The sequence below is a fragment of the Eschrichtius robustus genome, chromosome 4, assembly GCF_028021215.1.
Source record: "Eschrichtius robustus isolate mEscRob2 chromosome 4, mEscRob2.pri, whole genome shotgun sequence".
NCBI classification, from domain to species: Eukaryota; Metazoa; Chordata; class Mammalia; order Artiodactyla; family Eschrichtiidae; genus Eschrichtius; species Eschrichtius robustus.
In genome coordinates this window covers 118,931,843-118,952,499 of record NC_090827.1, presented here as the reverse complement: position 1 = coordinate 118,952,499, position 20,657 = coordinate 118,931,843, and the positions used below count along the sequence as shown (strand labels likewise).

General features: G+C 42.3%; 1 protein-coding gene and 1 non-coding gene across 8 annotated transcripts in view; both read right to left on the bottom strand.

Moving 5' to 3' along the window:
* NPNT (nephronectin) overlaps nucleotides 1-13,321 on the bottom strand; it is a 73,654-nt gene extending 60,333 nt beyond the window's left edge. For all 7 annotated transcript variants that reach the window (XR_011073943.1, XM_068543267.1, XM_068543263.1 and 4 more), the window contains exons 1-2: nucleotides 13,068-13,321; nucleotides 10,741-10,841 (exon numbers count right to left, since the gene is read on the bottom strand). Coding sequence is in view for 6 of the 7 variants with exons in the window: in XM_068543267.1 (XP_068399368.1) it covers nucleotides 10,741-10,841; nucleotides 13,068-13,138 (172 nt within the window). In the remaining variant the exon portion in view is untranslated. The remainder of the gene's footprint in view (nucleotides 1-10,740; nucleotides 10,842-13,067) is intronic.
* TRNAK-UUU (transfer RNA lysine (anticodon UUU)) lies at nucleotides 3,273-3,345 on the bottom strand. The gene has a single exon. It is a non-coding gene; the product is annotated as a tRNA-Lys (tRNA).
* Nucleotides 13,322-20,657: the final 7,336 nt, after the last annotated feature.

Below are 20,657 nucleotides of genomic sequence, written 5' to 3'. Positions count from 1 at the left end.
TGTTATAATAGGAAAACAATGTCAGTTTTGGAGAATTTATATCATTAATCTACAGGACCATTAAAGAGATACTAACCAAATGAAGTGTTCAGTTTTAAAATTTATTTGATTCTAGACTATCCTCATGCAAATCACCTACAGCAAATCCTTAGTCTCAAGTTGGCTTTCCCCAGCATCTAATACCTACCAAGGCTGTCTCCAGCCTTTGGTTAATATATGGCAGAAAATGAGGGCTTCTAATTAAATATAATTAGGAGGAAAACTGTTTCTTCTACAAAATCAACTACTATATTATAAAGCTACGAAACCAATTTGATTATTCATATCTCTTTTTCCTTCTATCAGACCTAAGAATAACAAGTTGACTTAACAGTGTTTCATCAGGCTAAGTTAAAACGAAAATTCTTGAGACTATCTATGAAAGAATATGTAATAACACATGGATATCTACACTATTTTACCATACATAATAATACTTTATCACATCTAGGCTGTAACGTACTCTTTTATGCTGGCTTTATTAGGAATTTTATTAGTATTTATATTATGACCATAATTATCTCAACTAGGCACTAGTAGTAATTACGTGATGAAATTGGAAAATTTAAAATGAAGCTTTAGTGCATTAAAATGCACTAAAGATAATTTAAAATGCACAAATATAAATTTCTTTATATTTGATATTACTTAATTGAACTCTATACCTTGTAACACACTGATGATTTTTAAGTAACTAGATATACATTTTGAAACCAATTGTCTCTGGTAGATTCCCAGGGATGCACTGTCAATCACATCAGGCCTATGCTACAGTATTTTTCTATGGTCAGCGATTGATATCACTTTGAAATTTTTTCAAGAGAAATTATCTTGGCTACAGTCTATTATATTTGAGAACTGATCATTTATTTATTCCCACAAAGAAATGTAAGATCTTGGCCCTGGCAATGTAAACTCCTTGGCTCCCCTCCAGGTTGATATAGGGTGACAATTCTTGGACAGGTTAGATTCTTGGTTGGTGCTGATCTCTGGGGAAAGGCATTCAAAGTCCCTTTCTCCCAAGGAGATGGGGCACTTACTGGATTGGGGCCCTCTCCAGACACATCATGTTGAGCCTTTTTCTTTTTTTTTTTTGAGAGAGAGAGATTCTCCTAGGGCATATGTACCCCAGAGTTTCAGGTTCCATTGCCAATGGAGCTTCAGGAGTGCATGAGGATTAACCTTTCCTCATACCCCAGTGAAAACAAGTTAAGTTTGTGTCTGGACGGTGACATGAGACTCTGCTTTGAGTCTATTCAGGCCTCAGTGGCTTATTTAAAGCAGCCCTCCATGAGATCCAGATGAACTAGAATAAAAACTAAGGGTCACTTGGGCTCCTTTGCACACCTATAACAATCAGGAGCTTTGGGGAAATGAGCACTGCTCAAAGATTTTGTTGTTCCTGGGCTCACTGGCCCTTATTCCATGTAACAGCATAAGCAGGATAAATGATTCCTGGAAGCAATGTTTGTGCCTCACCTCTTACCCCAAGTTATAATTTGCATGAAAATGAGTAAGTACATACAAAATGGTAATGACTTTCTATACTGATATTCAATGAATACAAAAATAATTAACTCATACAAAATTGATACAAAAAATTCTCCCACTGATTTCTTTGCAGAGTCTCCTAATACTGGATCCTAGGAGACACCTATCTGTATTCCATTCCCAATGCCTCTGGGTACCAACTCCATCAACTGCTGACTGATTTTTAAAATACATGGGCTGAAAAAAAAAAAAGAAAAAATATATGGACTAGCTTTGAATTAATATTACAGCAAACTTGACATTGTTAGAGATCCCAACTTGAAACTGTCTTTTGTCTAGCCTGGAATTGTCCACCCAAAGCCCTATACTATACAGTTCACCCATCACTGCTAGATATTCTGGGCTGAATCAAGCTGAGTCATCAGAAAGCTAAGTATGTATAACGTTTCTTAAGCTGCTTGTAAAATAGTTTTCTATGAACTGCAGTTCTAGAGTAAGGGCCTCTTCTTAGGTTGGAGGCTCTTCTATGGAACAGCTTTACAAAACCACCACTTGCTTCATGATAAAAACGTTGCTGTAGCCCCTTCCACTCCATCATTCAACCCCACTCTCTGAAGACCACATGAAAGTCTTTTTTCAGTACTATATGTGGGAAAAGCCATAATTTCCCCAAATAACTGGCTTGATTTTTCCCTAACAAACAACATGAATTATATACGCAATGAAACTTCCCTTTTTCCTTTGGCTAGCAGAAACTAAGAGCCAAATTATGAAACAATTTAAATCCTATGGCTTACATATCTGCACTTATTAACTCGCCTCCCAACATCTTACCTTTTACTCTATCCTTTTTTCTTCCTCTAGCCATTGTTAATTCTATCCTCCTATTTTACTGCATTCATTCCTGGAAGCCACTTCACATCCTTTCCCAAACAAGGTAGGGCATAAAAACATAGAAATAAATCCATTCTATTCGTTTTTTAAGGTATCTTCTAAGGAATCAAAAATAGAAAATGACTGAATGGAAGGTTTCCACTCTGTAATATTATCCATGATTTAATCGCCTTTAAGTTACATATTTTATATAAGAAAATTTATAAAAATAAAATGAGAGCTCTTCAACAATTGTACTTACATAAAAATAGGATGACTATCTGTCCCATATCTGTATATATAAGTGATGATGAACGTGTAAAGATATTTACTACAGCATATTTTGTAAAAACAAAATATTGAAAACCACCTAAATGTACATAAATAGGGGATTTTTAAATTAATTAATTTAAAATTAATTATGGTATATCCATATTTAAAAGAATGAGTCAGGTTTACATGAATTGATAAGGACTAGCCTCCAAAATGTAACATTACATGAAAAAAGAAGGTACAGACTAGTTTTACTTCGTGCCATCATTTTATGAACAAGGAAAATTTTTGAAATGCCTAGAAATCTCTGCAAAGATCAACAGGGAACAGTGGTGGCCTGCTGGAGGTTGGAACTAGGTGTCAGGAAAACAGAGAAGTTAGAAAGACTTACCTTCACTGCCTTCTCTCTCTCCCAATCTGGTTCTTTTAATTTTTAACTTATGCACACATTTCTTAATTTTTAAAAATAAGATGACTTAAGATATAATTGGAATAAGGATTAGAGTAACTAATGGAAATGATATGCCCCTACAGTTTTTTTTTTTTTTTTTTTTTTTTACCCCTTTGGCCACGCCGCATGGCTTGTGGGATCTTAGTTCCTTGACCAGGGATTGAACCTGGGTCCTTGGCAGTAAAAGTGCAGAGTCCTAACCACTGGACTGCCAGGGAAGTCCCACCCCTAGAGTTTCAAAGTCACTTTTTAAAAGTATCTTGGTACAATAGTCTAATATTTCCTGAAAATACTCATGTCATAGCAGGTGTCCCAAAAAACTTTATTCAGGTATCAAAATTCTACATACTTCTCCCTAACACGTAATGGGTCTAGTAAAAAAGCAAACACTATATACATAGCTGTAAAAATTACGGCTGAACTATAAACATAATAAAAGGTCAACGAATTAAGCAATTCCTAAAAGAATGTATGAGTCTTTCTTATAAGTAAAAAGGACCTCACATCCATAAAGAGTAGACAACTGACAGGCAGGATGCCAGGTGGGGATCCTGGCTGATGGACAACCTCACCCCATCCTCCCAACCAGTTGCCTCTAGTCCAAGATTAAACAGATGAAAAATGGGGGCAGAGGGACCTTCACTGACTTGTCAGAGGGGTTTTTTGGGAAAGAGTAGGGATTAGAGCATCCTAGAGTCAAGCAACAGATCAGATTCAGGATGTGGAATTGTCAGAACCTTAAATCAGCATTGCAATCCAGTCTTTCATTTACCTGCTTACTACCAAGGAAGAAACCATTGGCCACCTGGTCAAAATTACAACTGTATATGTCATTTGACCACATATAAAAGTTATCTTGCAGAACAGTATTTGTTTCAATGTATGTTTAAGGTTGCTTATTTCAGAACTGTGTTAGCAAAAGCTTAGAATCAACATAAATGTCCACCAATAAGAAACTGGTTAACAAATTATGGATAGCCATACAGTGGAATGCTACACAGCCATAAAAAAGTAAGCAGGCTCTTCATGTGCTGATGATAAAGAAAGTCTTTCAAGATGCATTTTTAGGAAAAAGAAGGTAAAATGCTGTATATAGCCTGCTATATATAAGAAAAAAATATATATATATATATATGATACATAAGAATTTACCCATAAGTACGTAAAGTATTTCTGAAAGGTATACAAAAACCTGGTAACATTTATTGCTCTAAGGAGGGGTATTTGAGGCGATGAACGCATTTTCTCTTATAAAACAAATAGTTTTAAAAGACTGATGGGAAAATTGTTAAGCCTGCACAAAATCGGTGGGAAAGGGGCAAAAGTGTCTGTTATGGTGGTGGGGGAGGGGAGGAGTGATGAGGATTAGACCATTATAACCCTTCTCTCGTTCCCTTTCATCTCCCCCGTGATGAAGGCACAGCCCCTGTGATGAATATCTTCCATTACTCACTGAAGGAAACTGCAGGGAATCACTCAGCATCTCTGGATTCGCTTTAAAAGCATGCAATTGATTCAACTGACTGAAAATGCATATAACATGAAAACCACCATTACAATTGCTACAGAAGGGGGTGTGGGAAGCACACCTACATTTTCCAAAGCTTATCAAAAAGTTTCCCAGTAGCAAAGTGCTGTTTCTGGGCTGGAAGCGGCTCCTCAGGACCAGGTGTACGCGCACGTGCGCTTTCAGGCAGCATCTCCTCGTGGCAGGTATTGGAGGGCAGATGGAGAAGCTGAACTTGCAGCCACTGAAGGGCTTCCCTTTACTTGACCTGACCTCCCAGCCTGAGAAGTGCTAAAATTTCTAGCCCGTAAAGGTTAAGACCTGCCCAGATTAATTTATGAGGGGATCTTAGGAAATTAGTAGCTCTCAACAGTATGATATAAAGATCAGTCCTAATGGGGGGAAAGAATGAAGGAACAAGGTAATTTCTGTGAACCTTAACTCTCAAGACGACACATACTCCAAAACTACCTACGGAAAAAGGTCAAACTTCTTCAACACTGATTCTAGTTTGGAATCTGCATTCCAAGACCACTGGAAGTCACCCAAAGTACATGCTGTTCTTACCCTTTTCATGGAAAGTGGTGGTTGGATAATCTTAATCAAAAAACTGACTTCCTAAGGATTTGGAGATTCAGGTTTAGCGCTGAAAGTAGTTATAAGATTGTCCACTGCTTTGCATTTATTCCTACCTCAAAAAATAAAACATGAGATTTTGCATTCTCACCCCAAAATTAGAGGAGGAAGCTGATAAACATTAAGACAGTGAAGCATGCTCAGCTCCATTAAGCTGGCCTGGGACCTGCTGGCAATCTTCAACACGGCTCTGAGCAGCACAACCTGCCTTGAGATTCCCAATTACTCCTGGAGCGCGCACGGTTGTATGGATGTAAGAAACTGCTTCATCTATAAAATTCTGATTCATGGCCAGTGGAGGTTGCCATAGTTGTTCACTGCTAATGGAAAGGCACTCACTAGGAATAGTAGGGGAACACCATGTGTGGCCTTCAAAGTCACTTCCAATGTTTCTTGTTTACTCTTAACTATTTTAAAGAAAGTACTCAAAATCCAAAAAATCAAAGAAGGGTGTAATCTATATACTTTTGTGACTAGGAACAGGAAATCAATGACCAACATAGGGAGCAAAAATTTAAAAATCATGTTCCTTTTAAGAGGCTGATTCCTGAACCCAGATATGAATAAGGAATGAAATATGAAATTTAAATGTTTCACTTACCAAATCAAAATTCTCTGCTTAAACTAATAACCATTTCATTTGAAATACAGAAATAAATAATTCAATGATTTGTTCATCATTCTTTCTAGTGGTCCACGATCATCAGCCATAACATACATTATCCAAGTGAAATTATACGACAACTCCAAAAACAGTTTCAGAATGAATTACTGTTTCTCAGTCCTTAAGTTGCACTAACCTATAAGTTTATCTAGCGCTGATAAAAATCCAGAATTTTCACTTTACATGGCAATTGTACAGTTGTAGCCTTTACTAACTTCAGAGAGGAGGGAGGAGAAAACAAGGTTTAGAACTAATAAAGCAAACTCTAGGAGTAGGTTTCACTTCTCACCAAAATCTCCAAAGAAACATAACAAAACACCTGCATTTTGCCTGGTCTTAAGGAAAAATGATACAAAACCATCTTAATTTATATAAATTCTTTCAAAAACCACAAATTGCTCAATGACAGCCAAAGAACTCAGGAACTGAATAGCTTTGTTGAAACCTAGTTGTATTTTGAGTTGTTCTTCATACCTTTACAAAGTGCTTTCAACAGAAACACTATTGTTATAGCCACAGATAGAGCCAAATGTCCAAGTAAACAGAAAGACAACCATACAGAAATGCAATATCTAGACCCTATATAGCCTTTTCAATATTAAGGAAGTTCTCAGATGGGGTTTAGAGCTGCAGGGCACCTTAGAGATCCACTTGTAAAATAAGAAAACTGCAGCTGAGAAATGTTAAATAGCTAATCAGGTACAAAAGTCAGGGCTCCACTCAGCTGTCCCAAATTGTTTAGTGCTTTTAGTTAAGAACTGTTTCCACTGAATACATGGCTTTTTAAAATCAGGTATACAAACCCTGAGAAACCTTTGTTACAGAGATCTCCACTTGGAGTATAGAAATTGTTAAAATAATTAAAACGAAATGTGCCATTAACAAGATGGAAAAGTTAAGGAAGTTAAATAAAATAACTACAGAGCAAGAAACAAGTATTTTGTGATAATCTAAGTGATTAAGGTGCTGTGTGCTGTAAATATGGAAGCATCGGTGTGTTACAAACATATTAAGAAATTTTCCCTTTACAATCAAGAGCCATATCAATAGTCAATAAAGGTAAAGCCCAAGACGATTAACTGGAAAACCCAATATTGAATTCTCAACGTGTAGAGATCTGTTTTTAAGTCAAGAACATAGAACAAAGAATCAAAGGATATTAAGAAGGTACGGGTATGATCTCTAAAAGAACAATGAAAACATAACCTGCCTATGTCTGGAATAGGTCATGCTTTCGCCAGCGGGGCGGGAATATTGGGTGGCACAGGCGGGAAGCAGAAGGACAGCTCCTGTGCCTGTTTGGGTAGCAGGTCTGGTCCTTCCTTCCTCAGTCCCAGAGGGAAGGGCGGGAAGTCTGGCTGAGCAGGGCTTTGTGGCTGGACTTGGTGAGGCAGGAGCGAGGCTGGGCAACGCAAGCCCCCTGCCATGTTCGTTGTCTTCTCCCAACAAGTCCATGGAAAGGGGGGCAGCAAGTGAAAATGAAATGCAGCATGTTTTGTGTAAATACATATACTCGACTCACACGAATATTGAGTCAATATGTCTCACGTATGCTCAACCAAATGGAAGTAAACACTCACCCAAGGGTCAGTGCTCTAGGGTGTGAGACCTGACAAGTAGTACAATGAGGGTATGGTCTCCCCCAACTTACACATCTTCTAAGGGATAAATTGGGAGCTTCTACATGCAGGTGGGAACAGTTTCCTTTTGCTTTGCTGTGCTGATTTGAAGGAAAATTCCAAAGTAAATCATTCAGAAAAAAGAGAACCAGGGCACTTTTGCTAAGGAAGGGAGAATGCTCCTTATGGGAAAAAGAACTCTGAGATTATCTAAGGGTCAGGAAGGCAAAAACATTTTTCACATTAGATTTCCCAGAAGCTATTTGGAATTTTTATAGGTAATCCATTACCAGATGTAACTGTTAACGAATAGCAAGGTATTTTCCTTGAATAAATATAGTGACAAAGGTTTTAATTTCACAAAAGCTTTCTTTAAAAACTAATCAGGAGTTTTCCATTTGTCCCCTACAAGCCTCGTTTTGCCACTGTTCTTCCTTCCCACTCTGAGTTGACCTCCTCTCCCACATTCCTCTACCTGTTTACACCAAAACAAAGACAGGGGGATCTCTGAACTGGCAAGAGACATTTGGACCATCTGAGGTTCTGCAAAAATAAAACACAGACAAGGAAGCATCCATCTTTGAACTCATTTTTACAACTCTGCCATCTGTAATATTAATGGTAAAGATCCATCTGGCCCTTTTTAGTTTAAAGGCATTTTGTTTTATTGCAACACAGAACCTTGGAACCATTTTTTTATTTCAGCAGTATAAATGCAAAAATGCATATATCATGCCTAAAGAACAAAGAATCTGATAGCATGGGTATGTCCCATCCCAGAACACTGTGTCAGTAGCAGTAGTCCTTTACATTTCTTTAATTTCATCAAACACACATAACAGTGTTTACTCTGTGCCAGGAGTAGTTTTACGCGCTTTACAAATCATAACTTACTTAAGCTGTGTTGTGGTCCTAGGAGGTATTGTACTATTTTAGATGCATTTTAGTGATGAGGAAAATAAAGCACAGAGGGATTGAATGACCTGCTCAAGGTCACACAGCTAATAAGAGGTGGAACTAATTTAAACCCAGGCAATCTAGCTCCAGAGTCCACGTTCCCTCCATTATGCTGCCTCTCAAACTTCCACCAAATCTAAGGTAAACTGTGATTTGTGCAGGATCACCTTACGCATTTATTACCATTTCAGTAATTACCTCATGCCATGTTGTAGCTTCCTCAGATTCAATAACAGGAAGGAAAAGATAAGTACTATCCAATACTATATTTGACCACTGTGCAGTCTTTTAGAAACAAAATGAAGGTATAGAAAATAACAGAATAGTGTCCCATATCTGCTGGGAAAGCTACTGTGCAGAAAGTGGAATGCTAGGAAATCACTTGGATGTTTAAGTTTTGTAATGCCACTGGACCTTTCAAAGGTCTTTAAACTCATTCAAATTCAGAACTGCCAAGTCAGTGTATATTAGAGAAAATTTAATTCCAAGGTAAAGAGACATAAAACAGCTCCTAGAGGTTCTTTCTGGGGAATTCCGCAGTTGATGAACCTCTAAGAGATAGAGTTTTCTCCGCGGAATTCTTTTAGCACATCTGGCAGAGTGCAAATATACTCCTCCGCGTGCTTCTGCCGACTGCCCTGACACGCTGCCTTCATGGAAGGTGTACTCCACTGAGCTCAGGGCACTCTGCCAGGCAGCCTTGTCCTGGGTGGGGCTGGCGGCCTGTGCACACCCAAAGCACTGCAACATTTGCTCTGGGAGTGTCCTGAAAATGAAGGCAGTGAAGGATGAGGAAACTGTCTCCCTTCCTGCAAAGAAACTACTTATTTTTTATGCAGGAGAGGTGTGTGTATTGGGTCAAGAGAAGAATCCTCTCTTCACCCTTTGCTTATCAACACCGGATTGCTCTTCAAGTTCCACACCTGTGGCCTCCAGCTGTGCAAATACCTCTGGCCCTGTGGCATAAGACTTTATTTCACCAGGTACCATTCTTCTTTTTTGACCATCTTCCCTTAAAAACAATGGGAATAGACTAACCAGTGGGGGCACAGAACCTTTACCTAGTTCTTTTGTTTACTGAAAACTGGAGTTACCACCATCTGCCTTTATAAAAAGCAGCAATGACCCAACTGTGCAAAAAGTCTGGCCCAGTGGCTTGCAGGGAGCAGGTAGACCAACTTCAATCCCCTTTACCTTTCCGTCCCTAACCAGAGAGGTCAACCTGGGACTGTCACTCTCCCTCCTTCACAAAGGACAGGCATCACACACAGTTCTCAAAGACTGAAATAGCTGAGGGAGTGCCTAGCTTTCCAAACTGAAATTTACCTGATTCCTCATCCTGCCAGCACTTCCCTAAGGCAGGCTCCTACCTTTCCAGCTCCAGACTTAACTATCCTTCCCTCTTTCTCTAAGCCCCTTTCTCATCAGCAGTAAACACTGGGATATATGGCACCCAACTCAGTTCCCACTATCTAACCAGACATGCCAACCTCGTGCTCCAAAGATATCCCAGAAATTTACTTGATAGTTTGTGGATTCTTTTGTTAGGGGGAGTGGGATAAAATTTTAAGATCCAGATAAAATGCTGGGAATGAATTTCTCAAAATACTGGGATGTGGCTCTGATTTCTACCATTAAAATACCCATTTGTGATCATGTAAAATTAAAAATCAGTGTTCTGATTGGGCACTTATTACATGATATTGATTACTCATGGAACTTAAAGGTGATGGGTTTTTTTCCAGAGGTATTATTGGATTATACTGGGTGGTCCATTTAGAAGCCAGTCAATACAATCTCACTTCAAAAAAAAGATTTACAAATAGGCCACTTTGTACAACAGCCATGGTTTAAGGAATTTATAAGTGCTATAAGGTTTAGAGTTTATTTAGTGTAAATACAGTCTAGACTCATTATCTTACCCACACCTCAGAGCCCGGAGCAAAGAAAAGAGTAAGCCTGATGGGAAAAACAAGAGCTGGAGGTATGGGGGACAAAAGCTAAAAGGAGCATCCTAGGTGGCTCTCTGTGAATAACAAAACTGGCACCTTCCTACAGGTGGCTCAGGTTGGAAAGGGGAAGAATAAGAGATCAGGGACTGCAGACTCTGTCAGAACCACACCACCAAGCCTTGCTCAGGAGTGAGCCCTCCGACGTGCAGAGCGAAGCCATGACGGACGGTGGACAGCCCGCCCTCAAAGGAAGCTGAAGTCCCAGGGGTGATACTCACGCTGACACTGTCCCCAGGACCGGCGGGCCCAGGCCCAGCAGCAGTCAATCCTCCCACCATAACGACACAGGCCAATGGATGACACTATTTGCCTGGGCCACCTACCAAACAAAAAGATTCGAATTAAAAAAAGACACTTTTCGAAATTAAAAATAATTTCCTCTTTGTTATTACTTTAGAAAAAAATTTTAATCACACCCAACAATTTTCTATGGACTCCTTCATGCCTGAAGAAATAAAACAATAACACACCTTCAGGGAAATAGTTCTGCCATGATCTAATTTCAAACATCAGACAAACGCAGATACAACCGCCCAAGAGTGGGGGGGTGGGGGGGGGGAAGGGAGGGGAAGATCCTTTCTTACAAGGAAAGAGCACCAGCTAAAACCAAGAATTCTCAAGGCTGCCACTCACAGGATGGTTTCTTAAGCTTGAAATAAAAGATTCCTCAAAGGCCCACACCTGTTCCTGAGAGGAAAGTCAGTTTTGACTGATAACACCTTAAACTGAAAAGTATTAAATAAGACATGTCAAAGCAGAAAGAAAAAATTTTTCTGCCTTATATAACAGGTACATGTGGGAAGGAGAAGGAAGGGAGGTTTCTCAAAATCAAATGAAACAGAACTCTTTTCCAGATATGACTCTTCTTCAGAAAAAGTTCCCAGAAAAAAAATGTACTTGAGAAAGAAGACTAAATAAAACCAAGGAGAGTTTAAAGTGTAGCTAACATCTCAAGTGTCCTTGTGGTTTGAAACTCTCCTGCATCAACGATTCATGTTACCGTCCTCCCTAATGTAAATAAGGACTAAAGCAAGCACTCGATTTCAGGATAAGATTTACTACCGGATTCCACTTTGGCACCTTATTTGGTAAATCGGTTCGTTGTTTAGATTCACGCCTACCTCAATGACATTTTCCCCCTAGAGGATCAATATTTTAATTGTCTGTTTTAGACATCTTTTTAAGGCTGTATGGAAATCTTACGCATAATCATGTGATGTATTTCTTGTTGCAAATATGTGTGCAAGAAACGCACAACAGACCCGAATGTGGGCAAATAATTACTTTAATAAAATAAAACAGCCTCTGGCCGCTACCCACGTTTTTTTTAGTTCCCTAATCTTTTCAATTCCCCTTCCTTCCATCTCCCCCTTATGCCCCCAAGCCCAAAGGACAAATAACCACGAACTTTCAATTTCCTCCAACCAGGTGGTAAACAAGAGGCTGCGCTTCTTCTCTTCAGCGCTCCACTGGCTTCCCTCCGTTCCTTCCAGGTACAAGAAAACCAATCAATCGTGGGATTGATTCGTTCCAAGATTGCAGGAAAAACAGGTGCGGCAGTCTTTCCGGCTGCGCGGGGGCGGGAGTGTGGGTGCCGGTCGTTGCCTGAGGGCGACTGCAGGGCGGTGTGACCCAAGTTAAAAACTCTCCTGGGTGCTCCTGCCTAGTTTCTGCGCAAGCAGCAGCGAGCGGCGCTCGGGGCGAGTCTGGTCTGCAATTGCACCGAGGTGGGGAAACCGAGCACGCCCTCCCGACACACACACACACACACACACACACTCACTCACTCACACACTCACACACTCGCGGGAGCCGATCCGGCGGCAGGGAAGAGGGCTCCGCGCGCAGCGGCGGGAGGAGCGGCTGAGTGACAGCGGAGCGGAGCAGAGCCTTGGGTTGTTGGAACCTGTCAGAGCACGCAGCAGTCAGGCTCGCCCTGAGTCTCGGGAGCTGTGCGTGCATACAGACACACAGACACCACACAGACACACGCACGCACGCAGAGTTCCCCACCCCCGCCAAGAAAACCAAGTGGGGAGGCAAACAGGTCCCCCCCGGAAGCCCAGTCGCTTCCTCTCCCCACCCTTTGTGTGAGCGGCCCTGACAGCTCCCAGCCGGGATTTGGTCCCGACCACCTGGAAGTTTCCCCACCGCCGAGCTGTCTAAATCAAGAGCGAGAGTTTCCCAGCCAAGGGATGTCCCGCGCGTCACCTCCTCCGGGGCGGCTAACCCGCGCCCTCAGAACCCAGACGCCCGGCTCCAGGCTCCCTTCTCTCCCAGCCCTCTTTACCGAGCCGGGGGGTGGGCGGCTCGCGCCGCCGCGCAGCCTCTCCCGGGGAGCCGCGGCGGGGTTCCCGGACGCGCAGGGGGCGCGCCCTCCAGGCCTCGGGCAGCCACTGGTAGAGAGGGCGGCTCGACGGCTCTCCTCCCGCCGAGGCTGCGCGGTGGCCCAACTTCTGGACCGAGAGCAGAGAGGGGGAACCCCAGGGCGGTGTGAAATTAGCGCTGCATGGAGCAGGAGAGGGCGACCCGGGGGCCGACTCACCTCCCGTCGAACTCCGCGGCCGCCTGCAGATAGAGCGAGGACCCGAGCACCAGCGCCAGGAGGAAATCCATGGTGGGCGGCGAGTCCCGCGCGGCGAGCAGGTTGGGGGTGCTGGGCTCGCAGGAGGGGCGCGCTCGGCTCCCCCGGGGAGCTGCGGCAGCCGGGAACCCCTGCGGCCGCCGCGGCTACTGCTGCCACTCTCGGAGGAGAGCGGCGCGGCGCGCAGCCGGAGCAGGTCTGCGCGCGGCGTTCCGAGCCCCCTCCGGCTCCCTCCGCGAGAGGGGAGGTGCTGCAGGAGAAGCTGCGCCGCCTGCGGGGAGGGGCGGGGGGCGCGCGTGCGCCCGACTAGCCGCTCTCGGGGCCCCGGGTGAGGGGTGAGGGTGCTCGGCCCGGCTGCGGGAAGCTCGCGGGCGGGGGCGCCGCGGGAAGGCAGCGTCTCTTGGGGACCAGCCAAGCGGGGTGAGCGCCAGGCTGGGAGGAAAGTTGCGAGCCTGGCCTGGGCTGGGGAGAGCAGGGTGCTCGGCAGGAAAGTCAGAGCCGGGGAGGAAAGGGGCCCGGGCCGGAGGTGCGCGCTCCGCGGGTTCCTTCCGAGCAGGTGGTGATCGAAGGGGCGAGCCGCAGCTTTCACCGGAGGGCGAAGTCCAAGATGAGAGAGGTTTGTGGGACTGGAGCTGAGCAGTGTCTGCCATGTAGTGAAACCGCAGCACGACTTGGACAAATTAGCAAAGGCAAACTCAGGGAGTTTGCTTCTCCCGCAGAGTTGGCAGAGGCAGATTTTTAAAAATTTTGTAACCAAGCGAAAGAAATGCTTGGCTTCTTTTTCGAATTTTGAAGAAGAGACGTGCAGACTGTTTCCATCTCTGCCAGCTCAACAATGAGCACATTAGAAGGAGAGCGACGGCTGCCCCTTTAGGGGCACGTGTCCCCCGGAGAGGGAGGGCGGTTACTACTTAGCAGTCCTGTGGTGCCCGATACTGCGGAGATCATTTAGAAAACCATTTTGAACCATCATTGCTCTGTTATTGCAGAGTAAAATGTATTATAAAAGGACTGTGTTCAAATGAAAACACTCAGTGATTAACCTAAAATACACGTTAAAACATCAGTCCAATCAAGTCACCTCTCTTCCCAAGCCCTACCCGGAATAACTGCCCAGGCCGGTGATCTGGTCTCCCATACCTCTCCTCTAATCCATGGCCTCCGTGCCTTTCTCCCACACTCCAGGCATGGCCCTTGCCTCGGGCCGTTGACTGTTACTTCTGCCTGGACCCAGATATCGGCATGGCTCCCATTCTCACTTCAGTCTTTGCTCATATGTCACCTCTTTGTGGAGACGAACCTTGACCACCCTATTTAAAATTGCAACCTGTCCCTGCCTGTTCTAATTTGTCTTTTCTCCAAAGCACTCATCTTCTAGTTTCCTGTATAATTTGCTTACTTCTTGTTTTGCATGTCTTCTTTCTGCTAGAATGCAAACTCTACAAGGGCAAGTTTCTTTGTTTAGTGCCTGGCATGTAGTAGGTGCTCATAAATGTTTACTGAATGAGTTTGTTACGTTACAAACTCCCCCCCCCCATCTTTATTGTTTTTTTGAGATTTCTCCAACTTTAAATTTTTAATGGAAAGTTCTGTGGCAGAGGGACCTCATTATCTCAATCTCTTAGTGTGTATAAACACAGGAATTTTCTGCAAGAAAAGGAAAAATAATGGTTTCAAGTTAAATGACTCTTTGATTTCCAAGTTGTTTTCTGTTAGCAAAACAAGTTTCTATTTTAATCTCAGGAAATATCCATTCCATTTCAGGCTTGGGACATTATTTTAGGCAAACAGCTTGGTGTCATCCATTTCAGATCTTTCTAAAAACGTAGGAGTCAAAATATTTTTTCTGCAGAAAATCAAATTTTTGTAAGTGTAATGTAGGCCTGGTTCCAGGTTCCAGTGGCTGCTTCTTAGCCATTTTCTTTGTTTCTAGGTTCCTGGCTTGAGCAATGGATGATTAGAGAGAAAGGGGCCAACCTACAGGCTAAAAACTGGAGATGTAACAAAAGGAGGATGAGTGATAGGTGAAAATAGGACAAATGTCTGGAGTAAGTATGTAATACCCCCTCTGCCTAGCTCTTCTTTTTTTTTCCATATATTTTCTTTGGCCTAGAAAACACTCAATTCATCTTCCTTCTTCTTCTTCTTCTTTTTTTTTTTTTAAGTTTTATTGGAATATAGTTGATTTACCATGTTGTGTTAGTTTCAGGTGTACAGCAAAGTGAATCAGCATCTTCCTTCTTCATAGGGACACTCTCCACTTACCGTTTGGGTACAAGCTTAGCTGACAGTTACCCAAGAAGGAAGCCTTTGTGATTTTTCGCGTGCCTGGGACTCCTGTGGCATGTGCTGCTATAGCCCTATGCGTCCCCTAGAGTAACTCTTAATGCACTGTGGTGGAACTGCTTCTCTATCAAATCTAGTTTCCCTCGAGACACCAATCTAACCAATAGGAGGGCAAGGGCAGTCGTCATTGTATCCCTTGCGCCCAGCACGATGCCTGGCACAAGGCTTAAATTCAGCAAATATTAAATAGATCGCATTGGGTTGGATTAAATTCTGCCTGGTGAACTTTAGCTTCTCCCTTGAGTCAGCCATAGCTAATTATATCAGTCTTTGTTGAATCATGGAGTGAGGAGACTCTAAAGGAATTCCAAGGTCTAACTGGGTAATCTGCTGCCATTATGACCACCAGTGCCCATTCCAAAAAAGAGGTGGAGTTCCTATGGGAGTGACATTTCACTATCTCAGTCTTAAAAACAAACAAGAGGACTTCCCTGGTGGTCCAGTTTTGAAGATCCGCCTTCCAATGCAGGGGACGTGGAACAATCCCTGGTCAGGGAACTAAGATCCCACATGCTGAGGGGCAACTAAGCCCACGTGCTCTAGAGCCCGCGTGCTGCAGGGAAAGATCCTGCGTGCTGCAACTGAGACCCAATGCAGCCAAATAAATAAAATAAGAAAGAACCATACCAAACAGCTTTTAGCAATATCTGTACTTTTCCAGTAGGACAACGTTTTGGTTAGGTTTCATACCAGATAATGCCACCTTGCAAGGAGTAATCCCAATTTCCTTGCACACAAATAATCATCTATCACTGGCCACAATGTGATACAGATAAACGGCAAAATAGAACTAAGCGAACACAACTTCCAATACCTGGGAATCAGAAGCTCTTAATCATTTAGTCTTTTTTTTTTTTTTCCCCAGCAAATATTTATTGAGAGCCTACCCTGTATTGGCCATTTCTAGGTGCTAGGACTTCAGCAACAAGACAAAGTCATGCCCCGAAAGAGCTTGCATCGCACTGGAGGAGCAAGACAATATGTGCTATAAAGAGAGGGTAAAGGTGTAAATAGAGTAAAGGAAGGATAAGGTGATAGAGAGAGATGGGCTGTGATTTTAGGTGGAGTGATTTGGTCACCTCTGGGAGATGACATTTGAGCAGAGTCAGGATAAAGTGAGGGTGGTTGGGTAGCGGCAGTGTTCGGGCAAAGGAGAGAGAAAATGTGTTTTCTCTACCAAGTTCTCGTAGTCCGTGTCGTGCAAGCTGTTAAGCAAGCTATTGCTCCTCCTGTCCCATATGCGGCCGTGACACGGGGACAGGGTTACTGCTTCAAAAAGTCCTGTTAAGAAAAGAGAAGGATGAGGAACACACAGCTGCTCATTCGCGGCAGTTTTGACCCCAGGTGAGCAAGAATCACGGAGATACTCTTCTCTGGCAGCAGAGGGAGGGGCAGACAATCAGGTCACCCCTGCTTCTACTACCTTGTCCATTCATCCATCCTCTAGGGCCACATCAGAAGTGACTATTGGAGCATATGCCTTCCTTGGGGACTGTACATCACAGACAGTTCTTTTTCTACTGGTACAGATTTGAAGGCCTGAGTGTTGCTTTTAAGGAGCTAAGAGAGACAGCACATTTTCAGGCCAGACTCATGGCTTCTGTGGCTTTAAGATCTCCTTAAAACCCTAATAGACTTCTGATCTAATTGCTTCCAGTCAGTTCCTTGTGCAGATAACATAACCAAAGTCTTTTCTAGTCCTAGTTCTTAAGCCTGCTTTATTTCTTTGATTCCTCGTGTCCATACCTTACTCTTTCATCTTAACGGAGGCCCCCTTGAGGCTAGCTGAAATTATAGGGTTGTTGGGGAGGGCCACACCCGTACTCTGATCCTGGCCACAGGGATCAGATATATATTTATATTAATGTTCAGGGCCTAAAAGCAGTTGTCTTTTTCAACCCTGGGAGGCCCGAAATTTCTGGACATTCTCATTTCCTGCCATTTCTGCTTGTAAAACAGCCAGTTCTTGCCTGAGCCCATCCCCTTCTTAAGATACCTTATAAAAGCAACAAGGAGCAGCAAAGATACTAACATTCTCATTTTCTATAATGATATTCCTTTTATCTGGATATATACTGTACCTTCCAAGTGAGCATAGTAATAATTTTACAAAATAACATGTGTCACAAGCTTTCCAGCCTACACACAGCAGCTGTAGCTATACCACAATCAGAGCATACCACCCCTTCAAAGAACAATTCTAATACTATTTAAATTCTTCTAAAGTATCAAAAAAGAAATGCTTACGAGTTATTCCTGAGAAGTCGTTGATATCTACACCTGAAAAAATAGCCTTTTCATATGTGCACAAACATACACACATATACAGATATGAATATCAATGCAAAAGCCCTAAATAAATGATTAGTAAGTACAATCTAGGAATATATTAAAAGAATCCATTACAGTCAAGTTGACAGAAACCTCTATGTGGGTAAACGGTTAACAAAATCCTTTCCCATTCTTCATGAGAATTTGACCTTATGTTAACTTTTTAGCATTGTTCCCCTGGCAACCTGATAAGGTGATTTGTGAACTGTGTAGCTATGTGGCTGGTAAAAATGGACCCCTGATTGGTAAACTGCATTTAGACAGGGAGAACCAAATATGCCAGATGGCAAACCATAGCTTTGGAACAACCTGAGTTCAGTGACTGCGCACGTCCCTTGCAGAGACTGGACACTAGGCCAATAGGGTTGTTACAAAGATGGAACTGAAGATGGATCACCACTGGTTGAATCTGCAAATGTGGGAACCGGATAAGAGAGGGCCAACCGTACTACACCATTTTATTTAAGGAGCTTGAGCATCTGTGGATTTTGGTCTGCGTGGGGGTCCTGGAACCAATCCCCTGCGGATATGGAAGGACAACTGTACTTACTGTCAATGATTCTCATCCATCTTCAAGTAATTCTGCAAAGACAATGGAAGACTTTATTTGATAGGCCTTCAATTCTATTTTAATATCACTGGAAGAATTGAAATAGGCATGAATGGCTGACCAACACATTAGAAAGCAGTTTCAAGAATTATGAAATAAGTTATGTTTAGTCTCTTACCTTTCAGCTGTTTTAAATTTGTATCTTAATGATCTGATACAAATTTAAAAATTTTTTCTTCATGTTTTTATGTATAAAAGTAGAAAGATTCTTCTTCACTGACAATAAATTTTTAGTATCACAAAACCAAGAGTGGTACCACTAGCCAGCTTCTTTAACACATTACTCCTAATATCTTTGGCTTAACACAATTCAGTTCCTTTCATTAGTGCAAAATTTTAATGCAAGTTGGACAGCTCTCCCTAAGAGATCCTTTGCAAGTGGCTATTCAGGCAGCTGGCCTCCTTCCGTCCTGTGGTTTTATCTTCCTGGAGTTCCCCTGTAGCCACGTGGCCAAGGGAGAGAGAGAGCCCAGGCAATTACACCTGGGGGGTTTGTGGCATTCCACTGGCCACTACCTAGTTACATGGCTCCAATTTAACTGCAAGAGAATTTGGAAAATATATTTTTCCAGTGTGCCAAGGAGGAAAATGAAAACTTTTAATTGAATATCTAGCATTGTCTTTGACGTAGCCTCAAGAAATCAGTAAACTTAGTATTTAATTATTGCCAGAAAGAAAACTGAACACTAATTATGACATCACTGAAAAAATCATTGTACTTGAAAATCATTCTCCAAAATTCACTTAGTCTATGATTTTCATCATACAGTAAGTCAATATATTTATTTGGTAATTCTTAACGTATAATTCACCCAATTAAATTAGGTAAATTGTGTAAAGTACCTAGTCAAGCACATGGTACATGTAATAAGTGCTCAACAAATACTGATTGGTTTTACTGCTGGGAATTAAATGCTTCTCTAAGATTTTTCTATGTCTAAGACAGGCAACTGCAAACACTTGCCTGAACATCTTCTATGCCTAAACCAGCTCCGACAATGCTGTGTTGTGAATCTCTAATCTCAATTTAGCTTTTATCAAAGTATTTGAGGAAATTCAAAGTTGCCTAAAATACTCTTGCATCTCACTGCCACACGGGGGAAGTACTAGTTAAGCTTTTCACCTTTCATAATAAATTATCAACCTACTCTTCTGGTCTCTAAAGCATGGATCTGTTCTCAAACAACATGGAAGACCAATTCTTTAGGCAAAACTTTAGCGCTTATAAAAATCCTTCTTAAAATAAATGATATTTATGGAAGCCAACCTAGATAAGGGGATGTGCTATCTAACAATTCCTCTGGATTTCCCAAATATTAACCTTGGATCAAGTTAGTCTCTTGGAACTTAACTTAGAACCTGGAAGATTCTTCTCTTACTAAGTTGGACCTACAGCTTAAATGAGTTTATTATAAGATATAGTTAAATAAGATCTTCACCTGCACTTTCTGGAAGATTGTTGTGGATGTTGTCTGATGTATCTGTTTTGATCCCATAAAGTAATTTCTTACAGAATTTCAGGCCAATAAAAATTTTGTTTCTTTGTAGAAAATTTTACGTCTTCTATTTTCTGATGGACACTTACTATATCAAGTTTCCCTTTTAAAAGTGGCTTCCAGAAAACTATGGAGACAGCAAAAAGATCAATGATTGCCAAGTGTTAATGCGGAGAAGGGGATGATGAGCAGAGCACAGAGAAATTTTAGAGCAGTGGAACAATTCTGTGTCATATGGTGATGGTGGGGGTGCATGCCATTATACATTTGTCAAAACCCATAGAATGTACAATACCAAGAGTGAACCCTAGTGTAAACTATGGACTTTGGGGCTTCCCTGATGGCGCAGTGGTTAACGAATCCACCTGCCAATGCAGGGAACACGGGTTCGAGCCCTGGTCCGGGAAGATTCCACATGCCGCGGAGCAACTAAGCCTGTGCGCCACAACTACTAAGCCACAACTACTGAAGCCCGCACACCTAGAGCCCGTGCAGCACAACAAAGAGTAGCCCCCACTCGCCGCAACTAGAGAAAGCCTGCGCGCAGCAACAAAGACCCAACACAGCCAAAAATAAATAATTTTATTAAAAAAAAACTATGAACTTTGGGTGATTATAATGTGTCAGTGTAGGTGCACTGATTGTAACAAATGTACCACTTTGGTGGGGGATGTTGATAATGGGGGAGGCTGTGGGTGTGTGGGAGCAGGGGAGTGTGTGGGAAAACTCTGTACCTTCCATTTAATTTTGCTGTGAATCTAAAACGCC